Here is a 24640-nt window from a genome sequence, read left to right on the forward strand (position 1 = left end):
CTTCCTTCAATCCATCCGGGTCCATCCTTATGCGCTATGACTTGTGGCCGCGTCCGGTAACGGGGTGGGGGGCAGGGGTTGGGGGGCCGGGCCTTCCTGACGTGGCCATCGCCTCCCCGTCCTTCCAGTCCTGCTCCCCACCTCGCCCTCGGCAGCAGCCTGGTCATGGACCTGTCTCTGTTCTTCCAGAAGCCCCCCCATCCCGGCGCTTTCCCTAGCTGACTCCCGAGCACCCTTGGTCTCAGAACAGAGAGGACTTCCTCCCGGGACCTGTCGGGATCTTCCTCTTGATTTTCTCCAGGCCCTCAGTTTCTCTCGGCCCTTTCGTCCCTCCTCCCGCTCCTGTTTTTCACGTGCCCGCCTCACCGGGAGTGAGGCAGTGCACTCGCTCTGAGCTTCTACGGCGCTTCCCTCGTCCCGGAACGTCTGCTCTGTTCCGCAGGTCAGAGGGCACACGTCCCTCTCCTGTGGATGCCCACGCTGTGATCACAGAGGCAGTTTCTCAGTTGCCCTACCGGCCTCTCTAGCCAGTGAATAAATGCTTGATACTCAAGTCCTCCCTCTGCTTAGCCTCTGCTTAGCACTTAGGATAGGGTGTGAAAAGGAAGCTCCAGATTTAAGAGAAGAGTATTAGCTGAGTGGTTTAAGAAGTGCAAATTTAGGTTTAATCTCAATCGGAGGTTGACAAGCTTTTCCTTATAAGAGACCGGGTAGTAAATATTTGAGGCTTTCGGGGCGCAGGGTCTCTGTCCCACCCACTCAGCTCTGCCACCAGGGCTGGGAAGGAGCCACAGACAGTGCCTGCGGGCGTGAATTTCACGAATTTCGCAGGCCGTGTCCCAGCAGCTTGTTTACAAAGGCGGGCAGCTGGGCCTCGGAATTTTCCAACCTCTGATCTGAAATCCACTTTGTCAAATGATTAACTCTAACTCTGGCATGATCTTCAGTGAGGAAGGTGGACCGACGCCACCCCGTACCGATCCCCTAATTTCCTTCAACAGCTCTCCCTGTCTCAGCTTCCACTGTCTCCTGCCTCGCCCGCCTGAGAAGACGAGCAAGTTCTAATGTGTCCCGCAGGGCTGGTGACAGATGGAAAAGGAATTCTTCCCGCTGTCCCCTCCGTATGTCTAGGGTCAGTGACAGCATTTTCTCCAGTTCTTCACCCTTCGAGAGTTTTAGGGAATCACGTCCCCTGGAGCTTTTATAGCTGAACCAAACAGACCGCATCGCCTCCTGTCCTCTCTGTAAAGGGGGGCACCAGAATGAGACCTTTGGGTGCATGAAGCCTTGTTCCTGCCCTTGCTGGGGGGCGGCGGCGGTGGGCGGGGAGTGGTGGTTCACGGGTGATTTTGAAAACGTACCTGCCTTTTCTGCCAAAGACTTGCCTTGGACACGGAGGCGGGAGCTTTCTGGACTTGCGCGCTTTCTCATTCCGTGTGGATGTTTATGTCGACGGCCTTTCTGCGGAGGGCAGGAGGGCGAGGTGCTCCGTGGGCTGCCGAGTTCTTTACGGGGAGATCGGAGTAGAACGTTTCCCGCTCCTTTCCAGGTGTGTTTCAGCCCTCGAGGCTTAGGGCAAGAAGGAGGTGGGGGAGAGTGAGGAGGAAAGACTGTTCCAGGTTCAGGGATGAGAGTTGCCCGTGCTCACGGGGGAGAGGGGCGTTCGGCCCACCGCCTGTACCCACACCACCTCGAGCAGGAGCCTTCAAGGGCAGAGCCTCTACTTTGGAAAGAGAGGAAGAGGCGTCTCAGAGAGGTTGATGCTGTCCCTGCATGGAGGGTAACGGCGGCTGCTGCAGGGGTGAAGAGCTGAGACGAGCTCCGCTGCTGGAGTTCCCGCTGTGGCTCAGTGGGTCGCAAACCCAACTAGTATCGTGAGGATGCGGGTTCGATCCCTGGCCTCGCTCAGCGGGTTAAGGATCCTACGTTGCTGTGGCTGTGGTGTAGGCCGGCAGCTGCAGCTCTGACTCAACCCCTAGCCTGGGAACTTCTATATGCCGAGGGTACAGCCCTGAAAAGCAAAAAATGTATAAAATAAAATAAAGGTCTGTTCCTGAGAGTTGGAGGGGACAGGCGAAGGCCTGCCTTTTATAAATAGGGAAAGTAAGTTGGGGTGCTGTCAAGCAGCCGTCTTCACGCTTCACTGAATAGTCCTCCTGGGGTTAGGTGGGTGCGCGCACGTTTCCCGGAATCCTTCCCCAGCTCTTGTACTTCTGAGCACCGCTCCTTGAAATCTCATTTCTTCGGGAGGTGTGTCTGTGCTGGGGATGCCACACGGCACCCTCTCCTTTCCGAGCCCGTTGCCACATCCCCCTTCTTTGGGTTATGGTGGTTCTCACCGGAAGTGTCCACGTCCTCAAACCCCTCTAAAGGGGTGAGTCCAGGATTCTGAATGGGGAGCCCCAAGATGAGAAATTGAGGAGTCGGGGTCTCATTTTCATTGCACAGAGAAGACTCATGGCGGAGGCTCCTGCTGTTCCCTCCTCCCCTTCTTCCCATCCACCAGTTTTAGGATTAAAATTCAGAAGTGAGTGGTGGTCACGTGGGTGCATATTAAAGTAGTTAAAGGCAGCGAAAAAGGAAGTGAGTTTTCTTTTCCCAGGCATAGTATGATCTGACTGGTTGGTTTGACAATTGGCTTAGCCAAGTAGAGGAAATAATAGACATTTTCCATGAAAATACATGAGCTAAAACCTGTAGTATCGGTGTTGCAACAGAGATAGAACAGAAGCCATATTCAATACCCGTTATGTTATTTGCTCCTGTGAACATAGGGGGAAAATTTAATCGTCAAGTCAAAAGGGATTCTTAGTGTTCTGAAACCCTCTTAGGGAGGATGTGACCCAGAGGGGCTCTTTACCAACAAGCTGGTACCTCCGTGGTCTCCATGGAATACCGCTCAGTAGCATAAAGGAACAGACTGTTGATACCTGCAGCGGCCTAGGTGGATCTCCAGGGAATTGTGCTGAGCGAACAAGCCAGCCCCGAAAGGTTACAGACTGTCTGGTCCCACTTATGTGACATCCTGGGATGGAGAGCAGATGAGAGATGCCCTGGCTTTGCAGAGGATGATGGGCCCTGCATAGACCAAGACAAGGTCACTGCTGGAAGGAGCCCTGGAGCCTGAACTCCTTATTGTAGAGGGTCTTGAGAAGTGGTTTGACCAAGGGCACATAACCTGAAAAGTGGCGGAAGGAAGACTTGAACCTGGTCTCTGTCTCATGTGCCATAATTGTATATGCTTGAACACGTAGTTGCCGGTGTCTCATAGGTTAGGGTTTGAATCCCAGCCCTGCTTGTTGATAATTGTGTGGCTTTGGGCGGGCTGCTTAACTTCTGTAAGTCTATTTCCTCACCTGTAAAATGGAGATAATACTTACCTCCTGATATTATCATCAGAATTGTAACAGGTTATTTTCAGACTTTTTTTTTTTTTTTTTTTTAAACAGCTGCGCCTGTGGCTTATGGAGGTTCCCGGGCTACGGGTCGGATCAGAGCTATAGCTGAAGTCTACCCCACAGCCACAGCAATGCGGGATCTGAGCTGCATCGGCGACCTATGCCGCAGCTCATGGCAACACCGTTCCTTAAGCCACTGAGCGAGGGAGCGAGGCCAGGGATCGAATCCGCCTCCTCATAGAGACAATGTCAGGTGCTTAACCCTCTGAGCCACAGCAGGACCTCCTCTTATTTCACTTTTTAATAAAGTGGGTCACAACCCCCTAAATCGACTTCATAACCACTGGATGAAGTGAAAATAAGGCACACGCTGTAAGTCAGTCTTGTAGCCTTTATTTTTCCTCTTTCTTTTCCCCCAGAGGTCCCTGGGTAGACACTTCCTGGGGAGGGGAGCAGGTGGGCTTCCTGGAGACGCGGGTAGCTTGCTGCTCATCCCAGAGCCTTCTGCCTTTGCCACCAGGCCCTAAACTTCCCGAAGGCAAAGATGGCCTTGCTCACCATTTTATGCCCAGGACCCGGCCCAGCGCCCAGCACCTAAAAGGCCTGATGGGCCCGGGCTCACGCAGGCACTTTGCCCTTTCCTGGAGGCTGGCCTGCGACCCCGCCTTTGTCAGTAACGGGGACTGAGAATAACCGCCTCCACCTCGCAGGGCTTTCGTCGGACTACGTGGGTTCCGACGGGGTTCCGATGGGTGAGCTATCCAGAAGCGCAGCCTTTGAAGCTGGGGCTGGCGTTTGTTCATTTCCACTCACAGAGCATATCCCACTGCAAGCGAGAGCAATGTGATTGAGAGAAACTTGAAGGTACTCTCACTTTAAAGAAAAATAGTAATTTGCAAAATTAGTAACAGATTACTCATCTAAGGACTTTTGAGCCGAATTTAGCAAGTCAGTGTTTTGTGGCCCTGGGGCGAGAGTTGCTGCCATTCAAACACAGGAAGCCTTTGTCTTGTCCTCGGGAGAAAAGCTTTTCAAAAATGCCTTGAAAACTGCAGTGGTCCCCACAGCCAGCTGTAAGTATGACGGACCTTAACTGGGGCTGGAAAGGCGCTGGTCCGAGTGGAGGAGACGGGAATCCGAGCGCAGGAGCATTGTTTGCGGAGGCTGAAGAGGAAGGCTTGATGGATTTGTTTGTTTTGCCAGTCATATAAAAACTGCCGTTTTCACTCCTGACCTGCCCGCCCACCTGCGGGGGGCCTGCTGCTCCCCGTGTATGAGGCTGGCAGGTGCTGTCTGCATTGCTACAAGGGACGACAGGTGCTTTTGTCCCCTGGGCTTTTTTTTGGGGGGGGGGTTAACCATTAAGATGGTTGCGTGTTATAAAGTTGGGTATGTTCTTCAGTGATGTTTTGTCAGCATGTCTTTGGGGAAAGGAAATGGAGACTTATTTTCTGCCTCAAAAACAGGGAAAACGTGTCCAGCGCCTGAATCTTTTTCAAAGATCGCTATTGAAATGGGCTGGGGGTTACTCTTCAGAAAGAGTGTCTCCCGTTGCAGCATGAGTGTGTTCTCTGGGAAGCTCATTTTCCCGTCATCCAGGCGCCGTCCCTTTATGGCTCGTGCGCGTGGGAGAAGTGAGCAGCATGCAGGTGTGCTGCTTGCACACTTGCGCTGGGGGCTGCGGGGCTGAGGGCAGCTTTGGAGGCAAGATGAGCTGCTGTCGACGGGCCGCTGCCATTAACGGCAAATAGGACTGTTTTATTCAGCGGTTTTCCTTTTCTTACAGTAAAATGACTGTGGTTACCGCTGAATTGAGCTTGCTAGGCGTTCCTGCATGCCTCCCTCGTCTGGCTCGTCTTCATCCTGAAGACTGGGCGGAGGCCCCCATTGGTGGAGCCGGGCGTGACCAGTGTGCTGTGTGAGTGCCCAGTGCCCCTTATCTAACGGCTGGTTTTCCTTTTTAGGCACCAGATGGGAATGTTCCAGGAGGGAATGAAACGTTACAGCACGGGCTGCAGCGTTTGCGTGGAGGAGGGAGTCAGTTTGTCCTGAAGGGTGCACCACCTCAAAGAGCTGAATCTGGATTTGATTTTGATTTCGTTCTTCAGTGGTGTGGCCCACAGCACCCCATCTATTTGTGGGATGATGGTGCGTGCACCTCTATTTTCAGTCTAAGCATCTCCACTTGTCACAAAGTAGTTGGCTGTCAGAAATGATACGGTGTGCGTGACACCTGTGACTCTCTGCCAACACAAAGGAATTTCCTTTTTTTGTGATGAGCAGAAAATTTCAAATAGCTTTTGAGCACGAGCCCTCCGAAGAATGTTCTCGTGAGTCTCGCGAAGCTCTTTCTGGTCGTGTTGCCCTTTATTCTGTCTTGGTGGCTTTTCTGGCTGAAAGATCATCAGCCTCTTGCCGTCTCTTACCAAACAGCGCAGCAAACCGAGAGCCAAGGTCCGGCCACGTCACTTCAAGACACTTACTTCTCTGTCTTCCCTGGATGCTCTGCCCCTAAGAGGAGAGTTCGGGGGAGTAAGCAGGGCAGCTAAGCTTGGCCTTCAAGACGGAACAGGCAGCACAACTTGGCAAGCGCGCTGCCGTGGACCCCTCCTTCAGCACGTGGTTTTCACACCCGCTGCCTGAGGTGGGAGTGGCCCCTCTCCCAGCCTCACGAGCTCAGGGGGCGCCGAGGGTGCCTTTCCTAAGCTGGCCGGTTGTCCACTTTTCACGTGGGGTGGGAATCATGAACATGGCCTGTCCCAAGCAAGGGCATTTGTCATGTTCAAACTGGGAGTGCGCCAAGAATATTTTAAGATTCAGTTAAAAACCAAAAAGCAATTCACTTATCCCTGAGAGAAGCAGATTAATAGTATATAATGTCAATATTTTGGCCGCAGACCATTATCTTGCTATTGATGCAGAAGAAAGACGGTATTGACTCAGCAGCTTCGGGTCCTCTTTGCTAGCATGCCTCTCTCTGCTTCTTCTTCTCCTTTTAAAACATCAGGATCTGGTTGGTTGGTTGGTTTTTTTTCCTCGGACTTCTAATAACCGGCTCCTCTCTGGGCAGAGAATGACAGGGTTAAGTTCCCGCGGAAAGAAGAGCTGTCGGAGTCCTAATTTCAGACGTCAAACCATTTCACTCTTTGTTCAGAGGCTGATGTAATTGATCCTTCTCCACTTATCTCCTGTCTGTCCTTATAACTTTCCCCAGAGACATAGTTTCAGATCCTCCGCTTAGCATGCTGTAAGATTCGTTCAGCTGCTCGTAATAGTTAGGATTTGTACTTCTTCGTTGTCAGCTGCCTGTGCTTCCTGGGCTGCGTTTTCCGAAAGAGACACACCACAGAGTCATTCCTTGCTGAAGGCTGGCAGAAACACTCATCAGTGGTTGCAAGAGGAAAAATGAACAAACAGCGTGGCTAAAGTGGTGCCGTTCGGCTGTGATTGCAGAGTTGGTTTTCATCCTAAGAGGCTGGGCACTGCTGTCTCTGTGAAATGGGCTTGAGAGGAGTTGCTCACTGTTAGCGTCCACCGCCTACGGACTGCGGCCGTGGGTCTGCGGCCGTGGGTCGGCGAGGAGGCCCGAGGAGGGCGGAGGCCAGATCCCCTCCTCGAGCTGCTTACCCTCCTGGGAGGGTAGGGAGGGGGCGGCGCCCCGCGGCGTGGCCGGCGGGAACACTGGCGTGCGTTCTTAGTGGCTGCAGCTGCCACGGAGCCGTGCTGAACAATGCTTGCGAGCTGGGAGGTTAAGTCTTCTCATTTGTTTCAAAAAGAGAAGGAACCCTCACCATCTTTACATTGAGTTTGGATGCGGGGCGGGCGGGAGGGAGGAGGTGAGAGGGATTTAGGCTGCAGGATTTTCTCCCAGGCCTCTCAGCATGTGGACCCACAGATCAATTTCTTATCCTGCATTCAGCTGGACACCGGGTTAGAGCCAGTGTGTTCATCAAGACCTCCCCTCCTGTTCCGTATCATGTAACGCATTCATTTCAGCCACTGAGCCTAAATTACTGTTGGCTTGCTTTCTGCCATCCCCCCGCCGCCCCCCAAACCTAAGAACTCATGTGAGGATGAAGTTAGTTTATCCGTGCTAATGCTTTGATTTTTCTTTTCTCTTTCTCTTTGCCACAGTAGGTAACCAGTTAGGGGCCTTGGTACATCAAAGGTAAGCAGTGGGTTATGTTTTATTATTTATTGATCATTTCTAATTGTTTATTGATCCACCATCTGTACTAAAGTGTTAGAAAGTCAGAGGTTGAGAGTGTGAAAAACCATAGGCTCATTTTCTTTAAGACTCAACTTTTTTTGTAGCCCTTTCCCAAGACAATGTAAGCTGGAGGGACCAGCTAATACAAGGTCTTAAAACTCAGCCGTTGATATGTCAACTTAGAAGACTTCTCGGATGTTGAAGCTGCTCTTTCTGCCTACGTATATTGAATTGAAAGGAGAGCGTGTGAAAGTTTGCCTCCTGATGCAATGGTTTTCCCAATGTTTTATGAATCCTTAGCCTCTTCATGTGACAAAAGATGTGCTGAAGAAGTGTGACTTGTTGGGCTCTCACGAGATGGAACTTGTGGGCCCAGGAGGCAGAGGCCTGGGGCACCCCAGCACCCCCAACACACACCCTGGCCTGACCCCGCTGCAGAGAGAGACCTTGCCACGGAACCTTGGATGGGTGCTCAGCTGATTCCCTCCCTTAGTTTCCCCTCGCAGCCTGCCCCAAAGCCGTGAGGATGTAGGTGACACAGAGACCTCGGGGCTTTACAGAGACCAGCCTGGGAGTTCTCTTGCGGTGCAGCAGGTTGAGGATCTGGCCGTGTCACTGCAGTGGCCTGAGGCGCTGCTGTGGTGCAGGTTTGATCCCCAGCCCAGGAACGTCCACATGCCATGGGTGCAGCCAGAAACCAAAAAGACCAGTCTGTAAGATGGGGTGTTTGCAGTCACAGCGTTATCCCTTCAAAAAGGATGAAATAGACGGGAAACTCTGCTAAGACTCTTCCGTAAGGGATGCAAGTTTATGTGCGTATTTGCTGCTGTAACACGTTATCCTGACCTCCACCAGCCAGGATACCGTTACCATCCTCTGTAGTCTGTGCAGATGTTGGGGGTTTCTAGAAATCACCAGGCATCGGTTAAGTGAAAGATTAATCCTGGGGGGGTTTTGGTTTCTTTGTTTGCTTTGTTTTTTCATGAATTGAGAGAGTCATTTAAATGAGGTTGTTAGTATCAAATGTAACTTTCCTATAATGCCACGGTTACTCAGGCTTTTACTTTCCAAAATGTTTATACTTTACGCATTAGACCAGCTTCAGCCCTACGTTTAAAATAGAGCTTCGTTGGGCGTTCCCATCGTGGCTTGGTGGAAACGAATCTAACTAGCATCCATAAGGATGCAGGTTCGATCCCTGGCCCTGCTCAGTGGTTAAGCATTGCCGTGAGCTGTGGTATAGGTTGCAGACACAGCTTGGATCCCAGGTTGCCGAGGCTGTGGTATATATAGGCCAGCGGCTCCAGCTCCGATTTGACCCCCTAGCCTGGGAACTTCTGTATGCCACGGGTGTGGCCCTAAAATAACAACAACAACAAAAATAGAGCTTTGGCTTCCAGGAAGCCCAAAGCAGTTCATCTTCATATGTTTCTTCCTCAAAGAGAGTCTGCTGAGATTGTTCCCGTGGGCTGGGGACCTGCCTGGGTTTTGTGACACTTGGAGTCGTGGTAGTGTTGCCCCCCTTCCAGTTGGCTCCCCAGCACTCTTTCCTGGGAGTAGGCAGCTTTGTGCTGCACGTGTGAGCAGCAACCCAGTGGCTACACATCCAGGAGTACTGTCACCCTTCGCCTCAGTCCAGAAGCACCCCCACAGGGACCCCACGTCTATCCTAGGACGTACCGTTAGGCCAGCCGAGGCTTGGCATCCACATCCACACCGCTGCTGCTGCGGAAGCTGGGAATTGCCTGATTTGGGTGTGAATTCGGACATCCCAGGAGGTAGAGAGCATCCCGGGGCCTGTGCCATCTGAGGATGGACACGCCAGAAGGCGCCGCCTGCTCCTGCCAGAGTGACAGTGGCCGTGCTCCTCATGCCCTGCGTTTCCTCAAAGTGCCGCACTGTCCCTGAGAACGTGCACTTTGTTCAGTCCTTTCCGTGATGGGTAAAAATCCAGCTGTGTGAGAGATGTTTAAAACGCTTACTTTTCTTTTTTTTTTAAACTACTTAGCTTCCTCCTAAGGTAAATGTTTGGATTTAATTGCTTTCTAGGGTGTTGGGCAAATTGGATATTGTCCACAATATACTGTATGGCAAATGTGAAGATTGTTTGAAAGAGCCAGTGCAATAGTTGTTGTTTTTTTTTAAAAAAAAAAAAAGGAAAGAAAAAGAAAAAAGACAAATAATGGATCAGATAGCATTTAGCAGGAGTACTTTGTAGAGTGAGTAAGGTAATTATTCTGTACCAGTCAACACTGATTAGACCCCTGTTGGGTACTAGTCCCATGGGGGGCATCTCACCCTAAGAGGCAGAAAATTAGAAGGAGACCAGAAAGCAATAAGGAGATGGAGAAGCAAGGACTGTTGAAGAACAGCTGAGTCTCTCTGCCTCTAGAGAGGAGACCAGAACCGAAGTCCAGACACTCCCTAGGCCCCAGAAGGTCTTCAGGTGTTAAGCGCTGCTGGAGGAAGAAAAGGCAGTTGCTAGTGGAGGTGATGGTTTAATGAAGAAACAGAGGTTTCTTCCTCTGCCACAAGGAGGGAGGGGAGGCTTGGGTCTTTTCAAGGAGAGATTGGCCAAAGGGTTCGTGCGATGGCAGTCTTGGTGGATGCTTCTGGACCTGTTGACCACACTGGCCTGATTTATTTTAAGCCTTTGTCTGTTTAACACTGCCGCTGTGGGAAATTTGGGGGAACCCAAAATAACTGCAGACTTCTTTATTCCGTGTATTTTTCCAAATTTTTTTTTTGTTTTTTTAGGGCAGTAATAACAGAAGAATTCAAAGTGCCTGATAAAATGGTTGGATTTAGTAAGTATCCATCTTATTTACTTTTTCCCTAATGCCTGTCTCTCTCTTGTTTTTGGCCGCACCCGTGGCATGTGGAAATTCCCCAGCCAGGGACGGAGTCCGAGCTGCAGCTGCAAGCTACACCACAGCCGCACCACACCAGATCCCCAGCCACTGCGTCATAGTGGGAACTCCCGGTCCCTTCATTTTAGTCTCTTTCAGTGTGTCACCTGTGGTAGCATGTTTTGCACACTGTGTTCTCTGGAGGCCCAAAGCAGTGCAGCACTCTCTGGGCTGAGGGGGAGGCCAGAAAGTTGGGCCAAGCCCCCCCCCCCCCCCGCCCCATCTTTCTTCTCACTTTGGCGAGATTACCCTTTGCTGTTTGCTGTGTTTCATGTACAGTTTCTGCAGGCTTGCCAAAGCCAACCCAACTTGTGCCATGAGCCAAGTATAAATGTTGGTAGCATTAATGAAGTCATTCATGCATGGTTAAATATGGAATATGGGAGGGAGGGCGCAGTATTCTGACCCCGTTCAATTTCTTTCAGTTATTGGCCGGGGAGGTGAGCAGATTTCACGGATTCAAGCAGAATCTGGTTGCAAAATTCAAATTGCTTCAGGTAAGCGCTCCTTTTTTTCATCGAGCTCATCAGTTTGGTAGAAATCAGTCTTTTTTAAGAGTTTTTCAGATTTAAAACCTGTGCTTGTGGCTCAGAAGTTTAGGGGCTTGGGTAAGTATATGTGGTTGCTGTTTTCCTTGCACTTCTGGGGCTGGCCTCCCAGGTGAGAAGCAGAACAACCAGAGAAGACACAGGTCCAGAGCTGATGCTGCCTGTCGAGCCCCGTGGGGAAGCGCCCTGCAGCTCTGGGCCCTGTGCGGCCCCTCCTAAACACCTGCCGGTCTGGGACCTCTGTTTTCTGCACCAGAATGTTAAGGCAGACAGAGTGGGGCCTGGACAGTCCGGTGGCTCTGGGCTTCCTCCTGGGGCCTGCTCATGGCTCCCGTGAGTTAGACCGTCCCTGCCCTTTGTGGAAAGAGGCAGCCGGAGGTTCTGGCTAAAGTAGCACATGTTAAACACAGTTCAAGACCTTTCCCAGCTGGGTGCGTTTTGACCATGTGATATGCAGAGAGACGGATTGAGGAAGAAGAGTTTTAACTTTATTTGTAGCTTCATCGTCTGTTTGGCCTCTTTCCATGGGGGGGGAGGAGGTTTGGAGGACATCCGGCCAGAGAAAGGCTTGTCATTTAAAAAGATGCTTCGTACAACAGCATCTTGAAGGCAGTTAGTGCCGTTATAGCGATTTCTCTTTCTTTTTCTTTTTTTTTTTTTTCCCCCCAAGGAAGCATTTTTAGAGGCGACATTTTTTTTGAACAAAGTGAAGCATTGTGTGTGGTGTCGGGAAATAAGATTTTTTCCTTCTCTTGTCAAATGGCCCGGAACCAGTTCCATAGAGGTGTCGCTGTTCTCTTGGTGTGTTCCTGCCGTAACTGGTGATCACTCTCACGTGCACCCCGTCACCTTCCTCACCAGCGGGCCTCGGAGCTGTTTGCAGACAAGAACCTGTTAAACTGCCCTGTAGGCGGAGAAAACCTAGGACTCGCAGGCTGCGGGATTCAGGCACTCGCTAGCACACAAGTGGGTCAGGAATGAGCCCGAGACTGCTCACTAGAACCAAGTCAGAAATCTCTGCTGTGTCTTCCCAGTGTCCCCTGCAGGACTTGTTTTTATTCTGAGACTCTAGGGTGGAGCTAGTCTCTCCGCAAGCGGAAATAAACTTTTTTTTTCCTGGGAGCCTGGGCTTCTGTGGGGCTGGTGTAGGCACCAGCCCAGACAGAGTCTGTCCCCAGAGGCAGGGTGCCCGCGTTGCCTGATGGCCACCCACACACCTCACCTTCTTGATTCTTCTTATAGAGAGCTCTGGGATTCCAGAGAGGCCCTGTGTGCTCACCGGAACCCCAGAAAGTATTGAGTAAGTTTATTTCGTTTACTTCTTCCTTTCACTCTTCTTCCTCCTTCCCCGCACGGGGAGACACGGAAGGGCAGAATGATTATTGAACATTGCGATCTGTGCTGCAGTCTAGCCACAAAAGCAGGTGCTTCTCCAGGGAAGGACCTGGGCGGTTGCCACTCCAGGGGAGTTTTTCTATTACCTTTAAACACATAAGATACCAGTCCCCCCCACCCCCCAAACCCTACAGAATTTCTCACGGCTGTCCTGACATCTCCTTCATAAACCAGGTCCTCACCAGTGTTCACCCTGCCTGAGTGCTCTCATTAACCAAATTCTTCCTTAATACCCCCTTTACCTGAGCAGGGCTGGAATAGCGAGCCTGTCGCTTCGTGGAACATTGAGAATCCAGGCCTCAGGTCCTTTGCCTGCGGCCAATCCTATTGCCCCTCTGATGTCTGTGAGCCAAGTGCATCTGCTCTGTGGCCATTGCTCCGCTCGGGGCCATATGGACCAGCCAGAGGGTGTGTTGCCTTTTGGGGCCCTGGCAGCAGCCTGCAGACTAGCATTGCTCTTCTGCCCTGGTGCACGCATGCTCGGAGCCTTGTATTAGAGGCAGGCCGCGTGAACCCAAGAACCCCCTGGGGAGAGGGGGTGTGCTAACTTAGAGTCTGCTCGCTCTCCTCTTCCAATCTCCTGAGTAGCGCTGCACCAGGGGACAGGGGTGCTGAGATTATGTCTGGCTCAGTAGGCAGGGCTGTTTTATTGTTTCCATTTCTCAGGGAGTCTAGATGAGTTTAAATTCTCTTATTCTGCTGTAACATTGCAAGCAGTGAACCAGAATAAATATCGCTGGCAGGTGTGCATTATAGGACAGGCAGGATGGTTTTGCTGGAGTCAAGGCATTTTTCTTGCAATGCAGGTTAATCTAGTACACAAGCAAAATATTAAAAAGCTGTCGTAACTCAGAAGATACCCAAGGCCATCTTATATACACAAAGGCTCAAGACTCCCAGAGGTGGCATCTGTGTCCTGCCATTCTCGTCTCTCTTCCTCCTCTTCTAAACATTCTTACTTCCTTTTCTACCCGAGCAGTCGAGGCAGTGGGATTATAACTTGAGGAGGAAAGGATTTTTGTTGCCTTCAGTGCGCAGTACAGCCAGCCTGTTTAGCAGCTGAATCTTTCCCTATTCCAGGAACCACAGAATAGAATGTACATGGTGATTTGAAGAATAAATGCTGCAGATAACAGCCGGGAGATTCTGGTGCAGAAAAGGAAATTGGCCTCCATAGGCTGGGTTGTACTTATTTCAGCATTGTAGTTTCCCTGCCCTGTCTCCAGATACATACGCACAAGATTCCGTGTGAAAGGCAGGGCTTGACAGTCTGACACGAAAAGCACAAAGCAGGTGTGTATGACTGCACAGCTGCAGCAGGGCCCTGCCTCCTTTTTTTCCCTGCCCCTTGGAACCAAACTGGTGATGCACAGCCCTAGTTGCAGAGTCATCGAGCAGAGCCATTGGTTACGGAGAAGAAATTTGGCGTTTGCAGATTCAGATGATGATGGCTACTAACCCTCGCTTTCTTTCTTCCGTCTTCCTCCTTGCTGTCTCTCCTACCCTTGTTTAACACGCGTCCGTCGAGTCTATACTCCGTGAGAAGGGTTGGGCTGGACTGGGGAGCAGAGGGACGGCAGGTGGACTCGGCCGGCGGAGCAGCAGGCGTTCTGATAGGAGATGGGCCGTGTTTGTAGGAGCGCAAGCAGAGGCAGACCTGAACGGGCTGGGTTGGAGGGTTGCCGGTGTGGTGTGTGTTGCTTTTAAGTTCCAGCCCCGAAGTGTGGCGGATGGCAGAGGCCTCTGGGCTGTGGGAGCTGGAGCTGGACGGAGGGCGGCCCTGACGCCTCCGTGCGTCTCCCCGGTGCTCCCCAGTGCTCGGAGCACTCACTCAGCGCCGGTTCTCCTCCCTCCCAAAGACAAGCCAAGCGGCTCCTGGGGCAGATTGTGGATCGCTGTCGGAACGGACCTGGCTTTCACAACGACGTCGACGGCAGCAGCACGATCCAGGAGCTCCTCATCCCCGCGTCGAAAGTGGGTCTGGTCATCGGCAAAGGAGGGGAGACGATAAAGCAGCTGCAGGTGTGTGTGCGCCCCAGCAGAGCCGCGCCTGACCCGGCCTCCCCTTCCTCCACGTGCCCGCGCCCGGGCCTGGTCTGGGCTCTGCCGTGCCCTCCACCCCCCACCCTGCTGGACGGTGACTATGGCCAGGCTCGGTGCCGCTCCGACGCCAGGCCCTCGGGTCCCCGTGAACTTGCGGCAGCCAGTGTGGCAGGGAAGCCCCTTCAGGACCGCTTTTCCTGTCCAGTGACGACACCTCAGATAAAAAGACTGGGTCCCGAGCCTGGGGCGCTGAGCCAGCAGCACTCGCCCTCGTGAGCTGTGTGGGCTTTTCTAGGGCTCAGGGCCTCATCCGTGAGAGCGGGGCCGTGCCAGCCTCGCTGTTGGAATGAGCTGAAATAGCAGCCGTCGTTTTGCACTTACTCGAGGCCCTTAGCACAGAGCCCACTAGCAAGTAACGCTCCGTGAGCAGGTGCCGCGCCGAGCTCCAGAATCCCTCACCCGAGACCCAGGGGCCCAAACGTGATTTCGAATTCAACCCCCGGCAAGTCCCGGGGCTGCACCCGTAAGCACGGCTAAACGCATCAGTAGTCGCACTCGGGCGAGGAGGGCTGGAAAGGCACTCCCGTGGGTTCAGGTTAGTTCTGGACCAAGCAGATTTATCCAGGGTCAGACTTTTTTATCTCGGAGCTTTTGGGTTTTTGAAGTTGCAGGTTGGGCTTGAGACCTGCCTGTTTTCTGTGGCGTAGCCCCATCCTTGGATTGCGAAAGGCGTTGCACTGTGGGCTCCTAAGGTTTAGGCGTTAGGAGCCCAGAATCCAGATTGAGGTGCCCGGCCTCAGCTCTGGAGCCTTGGGCAGCTTGCCCAGAGCCCCTCCGCCTGAGATGGGGAAACGGCATCACCCCTGCCCTGCGGGAGCGCTGACGAGGCGACGGCCGGCAGAGCGCCTAGCTGGCCAGTGCCTGGCGCTTTGCAGAAAGAGCTCGTCCGTGCCGGGACACTCCAGGGGCCGGACGGGAGGAGAGTGGTTTCCGAGTCAGGCTGGGAAGCTCTCCAGCATGGCCTGTATGACAGCCTTCTCGGGGGCCAGGGGCCAGGGCGGTGTGGGAGGGAGACATGTCTCACCAAGACGGAGCCCGGCCGCCTGTGGCATGTGCCATCCCGTGTCCCTCGTGGTGACGGTGTGTGTGCCCCACAGGAGCGGACGGGCGTGAAGATGGTCATGATCCAGGACGGCCCGCTGCCTACGGGCGCCGACAAGCCTCTTCGCATCACCGGAGACCCCTTTAAAGTGCAGGTAGGAGAGAAACCAGGGGGTGCGCGGGGCGCGCCGCGGGTGCAGCAGCGTCACTGGGTGGGACCTGGAGCGCTTTCATGTCCGTCAGGAAATTATAGAACCGGGTGTTTCTCAGCTTAAGGCAAGCTGTCTTCCCAGACCGAGTTCGATGATGAAAGGAACCAGGGCTGTGCCCCCAGTACCAGCACTGCTGGCCACACGGGGCTGCTGGAACTCATCCGGTTGAGTAAAAAGTGAGTTCCTCTGTCACACCGGCCGTGTTTTGAGCGCTCAGAGCCGCACATGGCTGGTGGCTGGTGGCTGCCGTCAGGGACAGCCCGCTGCAGACCTTTCCATAAACACATTGGCTGGCACAGCCCTGGTCACACACAGTTTTCCCTGTTGACCTGTGGCCAGCGCACATGCAGGCTCCCTGTGGCTTTATCTCTTTGTCCCCCCCTCTCCCTCCCTCTCTCCCATTTTTCAAGACCTCCAGCTGAGGAGGGAGGGGACGGCAGGTGCCCATCACCTGGGTGCTTCCACCCTCCAGCTCTTGGGCTCTTGGCAGGGATATGGGTGGGCTCTGGGTGTGGAGTTGTCTCTGTCCTCTTCTTCTTGCTCGCTGCTGCCTGCCTTGCCTTTACTGCATTTAGAGTAGCTCCAGAGATGCACCTGGGTGACCAGCCCGTCAGCGACAGCCAGCCCTCTGTAACCGCTCTGGGGCTTGGAGCCAGTGGAGGTTACCGGCCCGTCTTAACACTCTTGTTCAGCTGAACTCAAATGTCGTTGGTGGTTTTCTTGTTTTGTTTCATCAAGGTCTATATATAAAATGATTTTAAAACAGGATTGAGGGCTGGTGATTCCAGGGGCTGCTCTGCTTGGCTTGCCATCAGCAACGTAGCCCTTATGCCCCTCCTGTCCTGGCAGGTCCCCCCGAGGGTCTGGGCTTTCAGTGTAAGCAGCTGGGCTTTTAGAAAAGTGAGGCCGCACCTCCTCCTTCCTCCCTCGGCTCCTCCGGCCCAGCGTGTGGGCCCCCTGCTGTGGTCGTGGTGCTCTCTGACCCAGAGCAGGGCCCTGCCTTCTCTCTGGGGCCTTTTGTAGGAAAAGACCTGGACAAGGAGCTTGTTTCACCGCTGTTTGATGAATTGGCAGGAAAATAATTATCACAAAAGGGTTTTAGTATTCTTTTTATTTTGGAACTGTGTGTATTCTCTATGTTTTATTTGGGAGAAGCTATCTGCTATATTTAGGATAAATCGTTGTTTGCGTTTTTGTTTTTGTTTCGTTTTGTTTCCTCTTCACAGCTTTCTATTATGAAAAACTTCCAATATATAGAAAAGTTGAAAAGATGGTACAGCAAACATCTGTATACCCTCAACGTACTTAGCATCTTGTTTGAATGCAGGCATGTGTATTTACTTACCATTTGTTAAGTGAACGGCAGATGCTCTGATTTCCCACCTCTAAATCCTGCAGCACATGTCTTCCTTCTCTAAGACCAGAACTAAGAATCTCTCAGGGTATTTCTCCCCATATCCTGAGACATTGCTGCTCTGGGCTTTCTTGTTTTGATTTTTCTAGAACTGGGACTCAGTCTGGGTTCACACATGCCCTTGAACTGTCATGCGTGTCTGCTCCTTAGCCCTAGTCCTGTGGGGCTGGGGCTGGCGTGGGCGGCGTGGACGCAAGGCCATTCTTGGCGGAGAGGACTCTGAAGGTGCCTCGCAGACGGTCGGGGCTGGGGGGGTTGTTGAGATGGTCCAGCTCTGAGTGCCGGCAGGTATTTTCGGGCTCCCAGGCCGGCCTTGTCCCCTGGCCTCCCTGGAGCGCCTCTGCCGTGGGGTGGCGTGGAGATCTCGTCTTCCTCCGGAAGCTGCCCACAGCCAGGGCTCGCAGAACGCCCTCCCCTCGCTGGAAAGAAAGGGCATGTCAGAGATAGGTCAGGGGGCGCCATGATCCAGTTGTGACCCCGCACCAATGTGCCAACCCAGCTGGGGCTTAAAGGACAGTGAGTCCTTCTCTGCGTGCAGATTTTTGTACAGTGTAAAGAACATGTCACCTAAGATGTGATACGTGTGACACAGTGCTCAGCGGCAGCCTGCCCGCACCACACGACCATGCTGCCGGGGGAGGGTAGTGAGGTCTCCACGGCTGAGCACCTCCCGAGACTGTGAGCCCAGGTTAACAGGGTTCGATCGTGAAATTTCACCTGGCGTCGTGTCTTCTGGGGGATTTTGTTTTCCATAACGCCTTCCCTCCGTGTTTGTGCAGCAAGCTCGAGAAATGGTGTTAGAGATCATCCGAGAAAAAGACCAAGCCGACTTCCGAGGCGTTCGCGGCGATTTCAGCTCCCGGATGGGAGGAGGCAGCATAGAGGTATGCGCTTCACGGGTCAGGAGGCGAGTTTCAGGTTGTAGGTCGTGGTGCTTTTAGCGTTTTGACCTTGAGCAAGTTACTTAACTCTTGTCTCCGCTGCAAGGCCCACGAGGACGCAGGTCCCCAGGGTGGGCGTGAGGAAGGAGCGGGTCGGTCCGCCGCCACGAGGGGCGCTGGCCGCGTGCGCTTCGGGACTGGGGGCGTCCCCTGCTTGGGGTAGGCGTCAGGGCTCACCCCAGCGCCCCGGGTCTCAGGGCGGTCTGGGTGGTGATTGCATCAAACTCGGAAGCTTTTATTGATGAGGCGGACTGGGATGGAAACACATCCTCGACACACGCTGCCGCGTGGGCGGGCCGGGCAGACGCCGTGCTTGGTGAAGTGAGCCGGATACAGAAGGACAGACGCTGTATGATTCCACTGACATGAGGGGCCCAGGACAGGCACATTCCTAGAGACGGAAAGTAGAATAGAGGTTCCCGGGGCTGCGGAAGGAGGCCTTGCAGTTTAACGGATACTGAGTTTTTATTGGGGTATAGATATTGGTGATTGTTACACGACATCGCAGATGTACTTAAGGCCCCTGAGAGGCTTATTTACACATGGCTAAGATGATAATAAATACTGCCTTTTCTACATTTTACCACCATGAAAAAGTGAAGGAAAAAAAACACAACATTTTAAAAGACCACAGTATAATCACTGTATATGGCATATTATGCTTCTTAGTTCATAGAATTTGGAAGATAAATTTTTAATTAAAAAAATTTTTTTAGGGAGTTCCCCTTGTGGCACAGAGGAAACTAATCCAACTAGTATCCATGAGGATGCGAGTTCAGTCCCTGGCCTTACTCAGTGGGTTAGGATCTGGCATTGCCGTGAGCTGTGGTGTAGGTCACAGACGAGGCTCGGATCCTGCATCCCTGTGGCTGTGGTGTAGGCCGGCGGCTGCAGCTCCGATTTGACTCCCAGCCTGGGAACCTCCATGTGCCATGCACGCAGCCCTAAAAAAAAAAAAAAAAAAATTACATCTTATCTATCAGGTTTATTCTTGTTTTACTTCATTTTTATAAACTATTTTTGATCAGGTCTTAGACCTACTAGATGCATTTAATCGATAGGAATGTTGTCGTCAACCACGGTATTTTTCCTAAAAGACATGCTTTATGATATCATTTCCAGGAATGCACTGTGATTGGGTGTGGGTGTGGGTGTGTGCGCACGCACGGGTTTGCAGGAATGCTCTGCTGAGGTTCTGTTTCTCTGTGCTTAGGTGTCTGTGCCTAGGTTTGCTGTGGGGATTGTGATAGGAAGAAATGGGGAGATGATCAAAAAGATCCAGAATGATGCCGGTGTGAGGATTCAGTTCAAACCAGGTTGGTCTCAGTGATTCTGGAAAGCCTCAGCACTGTGAAGAATTACAGAGCACCGCACAGAATAAGCACGTGGTAACTAGCCCACCGTGTGTTCCGTGCTCGCTCGCGCTCTCGCTCGCTCTCTCTTGCAGCAGCACACCATTACCAGAGTTCCAATCCAGGTGTCTCCTCCAGGCCCTCATTTCTGTCTGTGGATTTCTTGGCCAGATCACGTTTCTTGTGCCAGAGCACTCTAGCCCCAGGAGTTTCCAGGCCTTTTCCTCCTTAGGCTGTAAGATTGGAGGACTCATCATAGCATTTCTAGTTTTTCATTTTGCCATTTGAGAACTTGTTTAAAAAAAAAAAAAAGCAAAAAACTGGGCTTTCCCGTCATGGCTCAGCGGTTAACAAACCCAACTGGCACCCATGACGATGTGGGTTTGATCCCTGGCCTCACTCAGTGGGTTAAGGATCCAGTGTTACCGTGAGCTGTGGTGTAGTCGCAGATGAGGCTCAGATCCCATGTTGCTGTGGCTCTCGTGTAGGCAAGTGGCTACAGCTCCGATTCGACCCCTACTCTGGGAACCTTCATGTGCTGCGGGTGCAGCTCCCCAAAAAAAGGAGAAAAAAATCTGCTATTTTGATTTCATAAAATTAAAAATAACCTAAAGCCATTTTCCAGAAATCTTAGAATAAAGGATAATTCTTTAAATTTTATAAATTTACTTTTATCAGCAGAATTGTCTACAATGTTTGTATTTTCCTCATTTCTCTGGAGATGAGAAAACATCATGATGGAATACTGTTTGGAAAATAGTTTCAATTCTGTTTTCCTTGACACCCTTTTTTTTTTTTTTTTGTCTTTTTAGCTATTTCTTGGGCCGCTCCCAAGGCATACAGAGGTTCCCAGGCTAGGGGTCTAATCGGAGCTGTAGCCGCCGGCCTATGCCACGGCCACAGCAATGTGGGATCCGAGCCGCATCTGCAACCTACACCACAGCTCATGGCAACGCTGGATCCTTAACCCACTGAGCGAGGCCAGGGATGGAACCGGCGTCCTCATGGATCCTAGTCAGATTCGTTAACCACTGCGCCACGACGGGAACTCTTTTTTTTTTTGACACATTTTTTTTTAAGGTCACTTTAGTTTCTATAATGACGTCTTTTTTAAATGGCGGTAGCTGCATGAGAAGTGAGTATCGCCATGGACCATGCAAAAAGATGCACCCGCAGACCCTTCCCTGTCCCAAGGGTCCCTGAATCTAGTGTCCCTCTTTTACCCTCTGCTGGTAGGACTGTCTGGCAAATCAGATTGGCCTTGGTTCCTTCTGAATTTGGGCTTTTCCTCATTCCGTCTCTCACCTTGTTCCACAGATGATGGCATTAGTCCGGAGAGAGCTGCCCAGGTCATGGGACCCCCAGACCGATGCCAGCATGCAGCCCACGTCATCAGCGAGCTGATTCTTACCGCCCAGGTGGGTCTGGCTCTCGGGGCAGCACCGCGCAGCAGGCACTCCTCCCCGGTCACATTCTTGGGAACCAGTTCTCCCTCTAGGACGACAGCCAGCGGCCTCCATCCATCTCTTTCTTTCCTGCCTTCTTTTCTTTCTCTTGCTAGTTTATCATTATTCTCCCTTTATTACCCTAGGATCTAGATTTTCTTTACACAGTAATTTCCTGTTTATTTAAACTGTTTGGGGGATTTGCAGTGCCTATTGCTAGGTTTTGAACAGTTGAGGGTACTTAGTACGAAACGATAAGTAAAATCTTGGCATTCCTATCGGGGCTCAGTGGAAACAAATCCGACTAGTACCCATGAGGAAGCGGGTTCAATCCTTGGCCTCGCTCAGTGGGTTAAGGATCCGGCGTTGCCCTGAGCTGTAGTGTAGGTTGCAGACATGGCTTGGATCCTGCGTTGCTGTGGCTGTGCCATAGGCCGGCAGCCACAGCTCCAATTTGACCCTTCGCCTGGGAAATTCTATATGCCAAGGGTGCAGCCCTAAAAAGCCAAAAAACGAACAAACAAAAAACCAATATCTAGTCTGAGCTTTAGAAAGCACTTCACGATCTGCCAGAATGTGAAAGCTGTTTTCATGCACATCTGCTCTGCTGTGTGCATGGGCTTGTGGGACGCTGTTAGGGTCCACCTGCCACCATTGTAAACTGCTCTGGGGAACCACCATAGCTGGTGGCAGGTGGACATGTCACGTCCCACAGGTTTATAGGACAGTCTGAGTACGATGGGAGCTGAAGAAAGCACTGATCAGAAATTGTCATCCCAGCTCTACCATTTTTCATGAGACCTTAGGTGAACCTTGAACCCTGTTTCAGGCACAGTTTTCTCAGTGGCAGACCCAGGGCTTTGTACCTGGTGACACACCCACGTGATCCCATAAGTCATCTGGGGGCACCTGCTGAAGTTTCAGGTTTACACACCGCCCCCGCAGGCCCCCTGAATCCCAATATCCAAGAGAGTGGCCTGCGTTTCACCTGCAGCCCTAGGAGTTAGGGTTAGACAAGTTCCGAAAAGAGTCACTAGTTGATCTCTAACATCCTTTCTAGTGGCAAGAACTGGTGAACACTGGAGTTCCCGTCGTGGCGCAGTGGTTAACGAATCCGACTAGGAACCATGAGGTTGCGGGTTCGGTCCCTGGCCTTGCTCAGTGGGTTAAGGATCCCGTGTTGCTATGAGCTGTGGTGTAAGTCACAGAGTGGCTCGGATCCCACGTTGCTATGGCTGTGCTGTGGGCCGGCGGCTACAGCTCCAATTAGACCCCTCGCCTGGGAACCTCCATATGCTGTGGGTGTGGCTCTGAAAAGACCAAAAAAAAAAAAAAAAACTGGTGACCACAGAACTGCAGAGGCTGCGAGGGTTTGAAGAGATGTCTTTGAGAACGTGTGGCATACCCAGAAGGTTGTCTGTTTTGTGCATTTTAACATGAATCCCTAAAATTACCTTGTTTACTTGTCATTTGTCTCTCATAAAAGCAGAGCGCAGCAGCTGCTTTCCGCTGGGTTAGGTTCTGGGTAAATGTTCAGTTCACTCTCAGTCGACAGAAGCAGGTTCGAATCGACCAAATAGCCCTTTGCTGCGTTGAACATCTTTTCAGCTTCTCCCTGCCTGCAGGTGCTCTCAGCTTGACCAGGTTGGGCCTCAACATTTAAAAGATTGTAATTGCTGCAGGTCCCAAGTGACTCAAGGCACAGAGGCTGCAGTGGGGTGTTTTGCCCTCAAAGGAAAGGAATCTTCCCCTGTTGTGTGGGTTTTGCTCCCTCTTACTGCTGGGGAAACAGTAGGAGAATGAGTCAGAGACTTCTCCAGGCCCAGCCCATGGGCCAAAGCTTCTGGCTTGATCCTCCCTCTTTTGCGGTGTGGTTTTTCTCTGAAATCCTTTTCTTTTGGAGTTGCAAGATATTCAGACTCTTAAGAGCCGTGTCTGAATTGCTACATTTATGGCGGCCTTGTAGGGGAGGCTAAGCGATCGTCCCTGCCATACAACGTGTCCCTTTCAAAAGCCCGTGGCTCTTGGGCATCTGATATCCGGCTTCTGGCTTCTGGTGGGTCCAGCCCATGTTTGCCACAGGAAGGGACAGGCTAGCCTTGAGAAGAGAACCAGCTCCTGATGCCTGTGGACAGGGGCCCCATGATTAAAACCCAGCGGATGAGGGCGTTGGGCTTCAGACTTAGAAACTGGTATCTGCCCACCTGTTCTAGTGGGTGTTTGTGCTGTTCATGTAACCACAGGTGTTTATCTGCACATGCCTCCTTTGTGTTAATCTGGTTTGAAAGAACTCTTCAGAATCTGGAAGGTGGAAAGGTGCTCCGGTTCCAGCCTGTGACCTTGATTACATCCTCTCACTGAACCTCCTCCCCCGGGGACGGAAACCAGTGCTGGGGCCCGTGGCAGAAAGCGTCACTTGAGTTTGCTTCCTTCCCAGGAAAGAGATGGCTTCGGAGGCCTGGCAGTAGCCAGAGGAAGAGGCCGTGGCCGTGGCGACTGGAGCGTGGGAACCCCTGGGGGCATCCAGGAGATAACCTACACGGTGCCAGCCGATAAGTGTGGCCTCGTCATAGGCAAAGGTAGGAGGCGGCTGCCGGGGTTTGGTGTCCCCCTCCTGCTGTTTGACCTGGGAGCAGTCGGGCCACGTGTACCACCCCCGAAGCGTGAGGTTCTCTGTTTGCTGCCCTTGACTGAAGGGGCCCCAGCGGCAGCACGGCTGCCACCTGCAGGAACCTCCTTTTCAGGGGTCTTCCGGCGAACGGGGCAGAGCAAGCGCTCGGCCGCAGGTAAACAGGGGTCAGTGGGGACCCGCTGCCTGCCCTGCCCGCGGCGAGGGGCCTCTGAATGTTTGCCCTTCACCAACTAGTGATGAACTCACCTCCGAGGAACTTCGAGGAGCTGTCCAGATAGTTTCCTCCAGCAAAGACGGCTTCCTGACAAGCACGTCCCCCTTTTCCTCACTGGACGTGGGTATTTGGTCTTTGTTGACGTGACGTGTGAGGGTGGTTTTTTATCTTTTCCACACATTTTCCATGAGTAGCAGACACCCTGTGGAGGGAAATAAAAACCGATCTGTTGGTTGTTTTTGCGCATTTCAGAGCACATCAGCCAGGAACCCTCGTTCACGGCTGATGTGGCTTCTGTTCGTCCTTGGGTGAAAAGCAGCAGGGTGAGCAGGCAGATTTCTAGGCCACTGCGGTCCAGCTGCACTGGCCTTGACCGAGAGAGGCGGCTGAGAGCAGGCCTGTGGCTCACAGAGCAGCGCGCTCAGCGGTGCCGTCTGTGCCGGCGGGAAACTGGCGTTTGGCCCTGGGCTTTGTGTCTGTTTGCCTCTCCGTCTACTCCGTCCTCCGTGTGTCTCCGTCCACAGACGGAGGACACACAGTTTTCTCCCTGGAGTCGCCCCCGGTTCTGCGCCCCGCAGGCACCTCTTAGCTGTGGGAGGGCTGCTGGCATTCCGCGGAACGTGATTCGGGAACGTCTGCCCCGCAGAAAGCCGAGGCCGCCGTGCCCGTCGTCCCCCGCTGGCCTGGGGCGGGAATCCCTCCTGTCCCTCCCCCGCCCTCCCAGCATCTGCACCGGGGCCCATTCTCGGACGGAGTTTATCTCCTGAATCGGTGTTGTCTCTGGGAGTGTCAACCTCGCGGAGGCGCTGGGAACACTGTGGGCTTG

At 52.5% G+C, this 24640-nt stretch overlaps 1 protein-coding gene across 9 annotated transcripts in view; it reads left to right on the plus strand.

Annotated features, from left to right (window-relative positions):
- Positions 1–24640, plus strand: part of FUBP3 (far upstream element binding protein 3) — a 50294-nt gene that overhangs the window by 14945 nt on the left and 10709 nt on the right. For 7 of the 9 annotated variants that reach the window (XM_047768702.1, XM_047768701.1, XM_047768703.1 and 4 more), the window contains 10 exons: positions 7533–7566; positions 10366–10415; positions 10943–11014; positions 12308–12365; positions 14320–14482; positions 15661–15759; positions 18010–18114; positions 19385–19487; positions 20841–20941; positions 23406–23547. In XM_047768702.1, the coding sequence (XP_047624658.1) occupies positions 7533–7566; positions 10366–10415; positions 10943–11014; positions 12308–12365; positions 14320–14482; positions 15661–15759; positions 18010–18114; positions 19385–19487; positions 20841–20941; positions 23406–23547 (927 nt within the window). Of the gene's footprint in view, positions 1–1359; positions 1550–7532; positions 7567–10365; positions 10416–10942; positions 11015–12307; positions 12366–14319; positions 14483–15660; positions 15760–18009; positions 18115–19384; positions 19488–20840; positions 20942–23405; positions 23548–24640 lie in introns of those variants that run through there. The other 2 variants (XM_047768700.1, XM_047768697.1) reach the window with 2 other exon arrangements.

Source organism: Phacochoerus africanus, chromosome 2 (assembly GCF_016906955.1).
Source record: "Phacochoerus africanus isolate WHEZ1 chromosome 2, ROS_Pafr_v1, whole genome shotgun sequence".
Taxonomy (NCBI): Eukaryota; Metazoa; Chordata; class Mammalia; order Artiodactyla; family Suidae; genus Phacochoerus; species Phacochoerus africanus.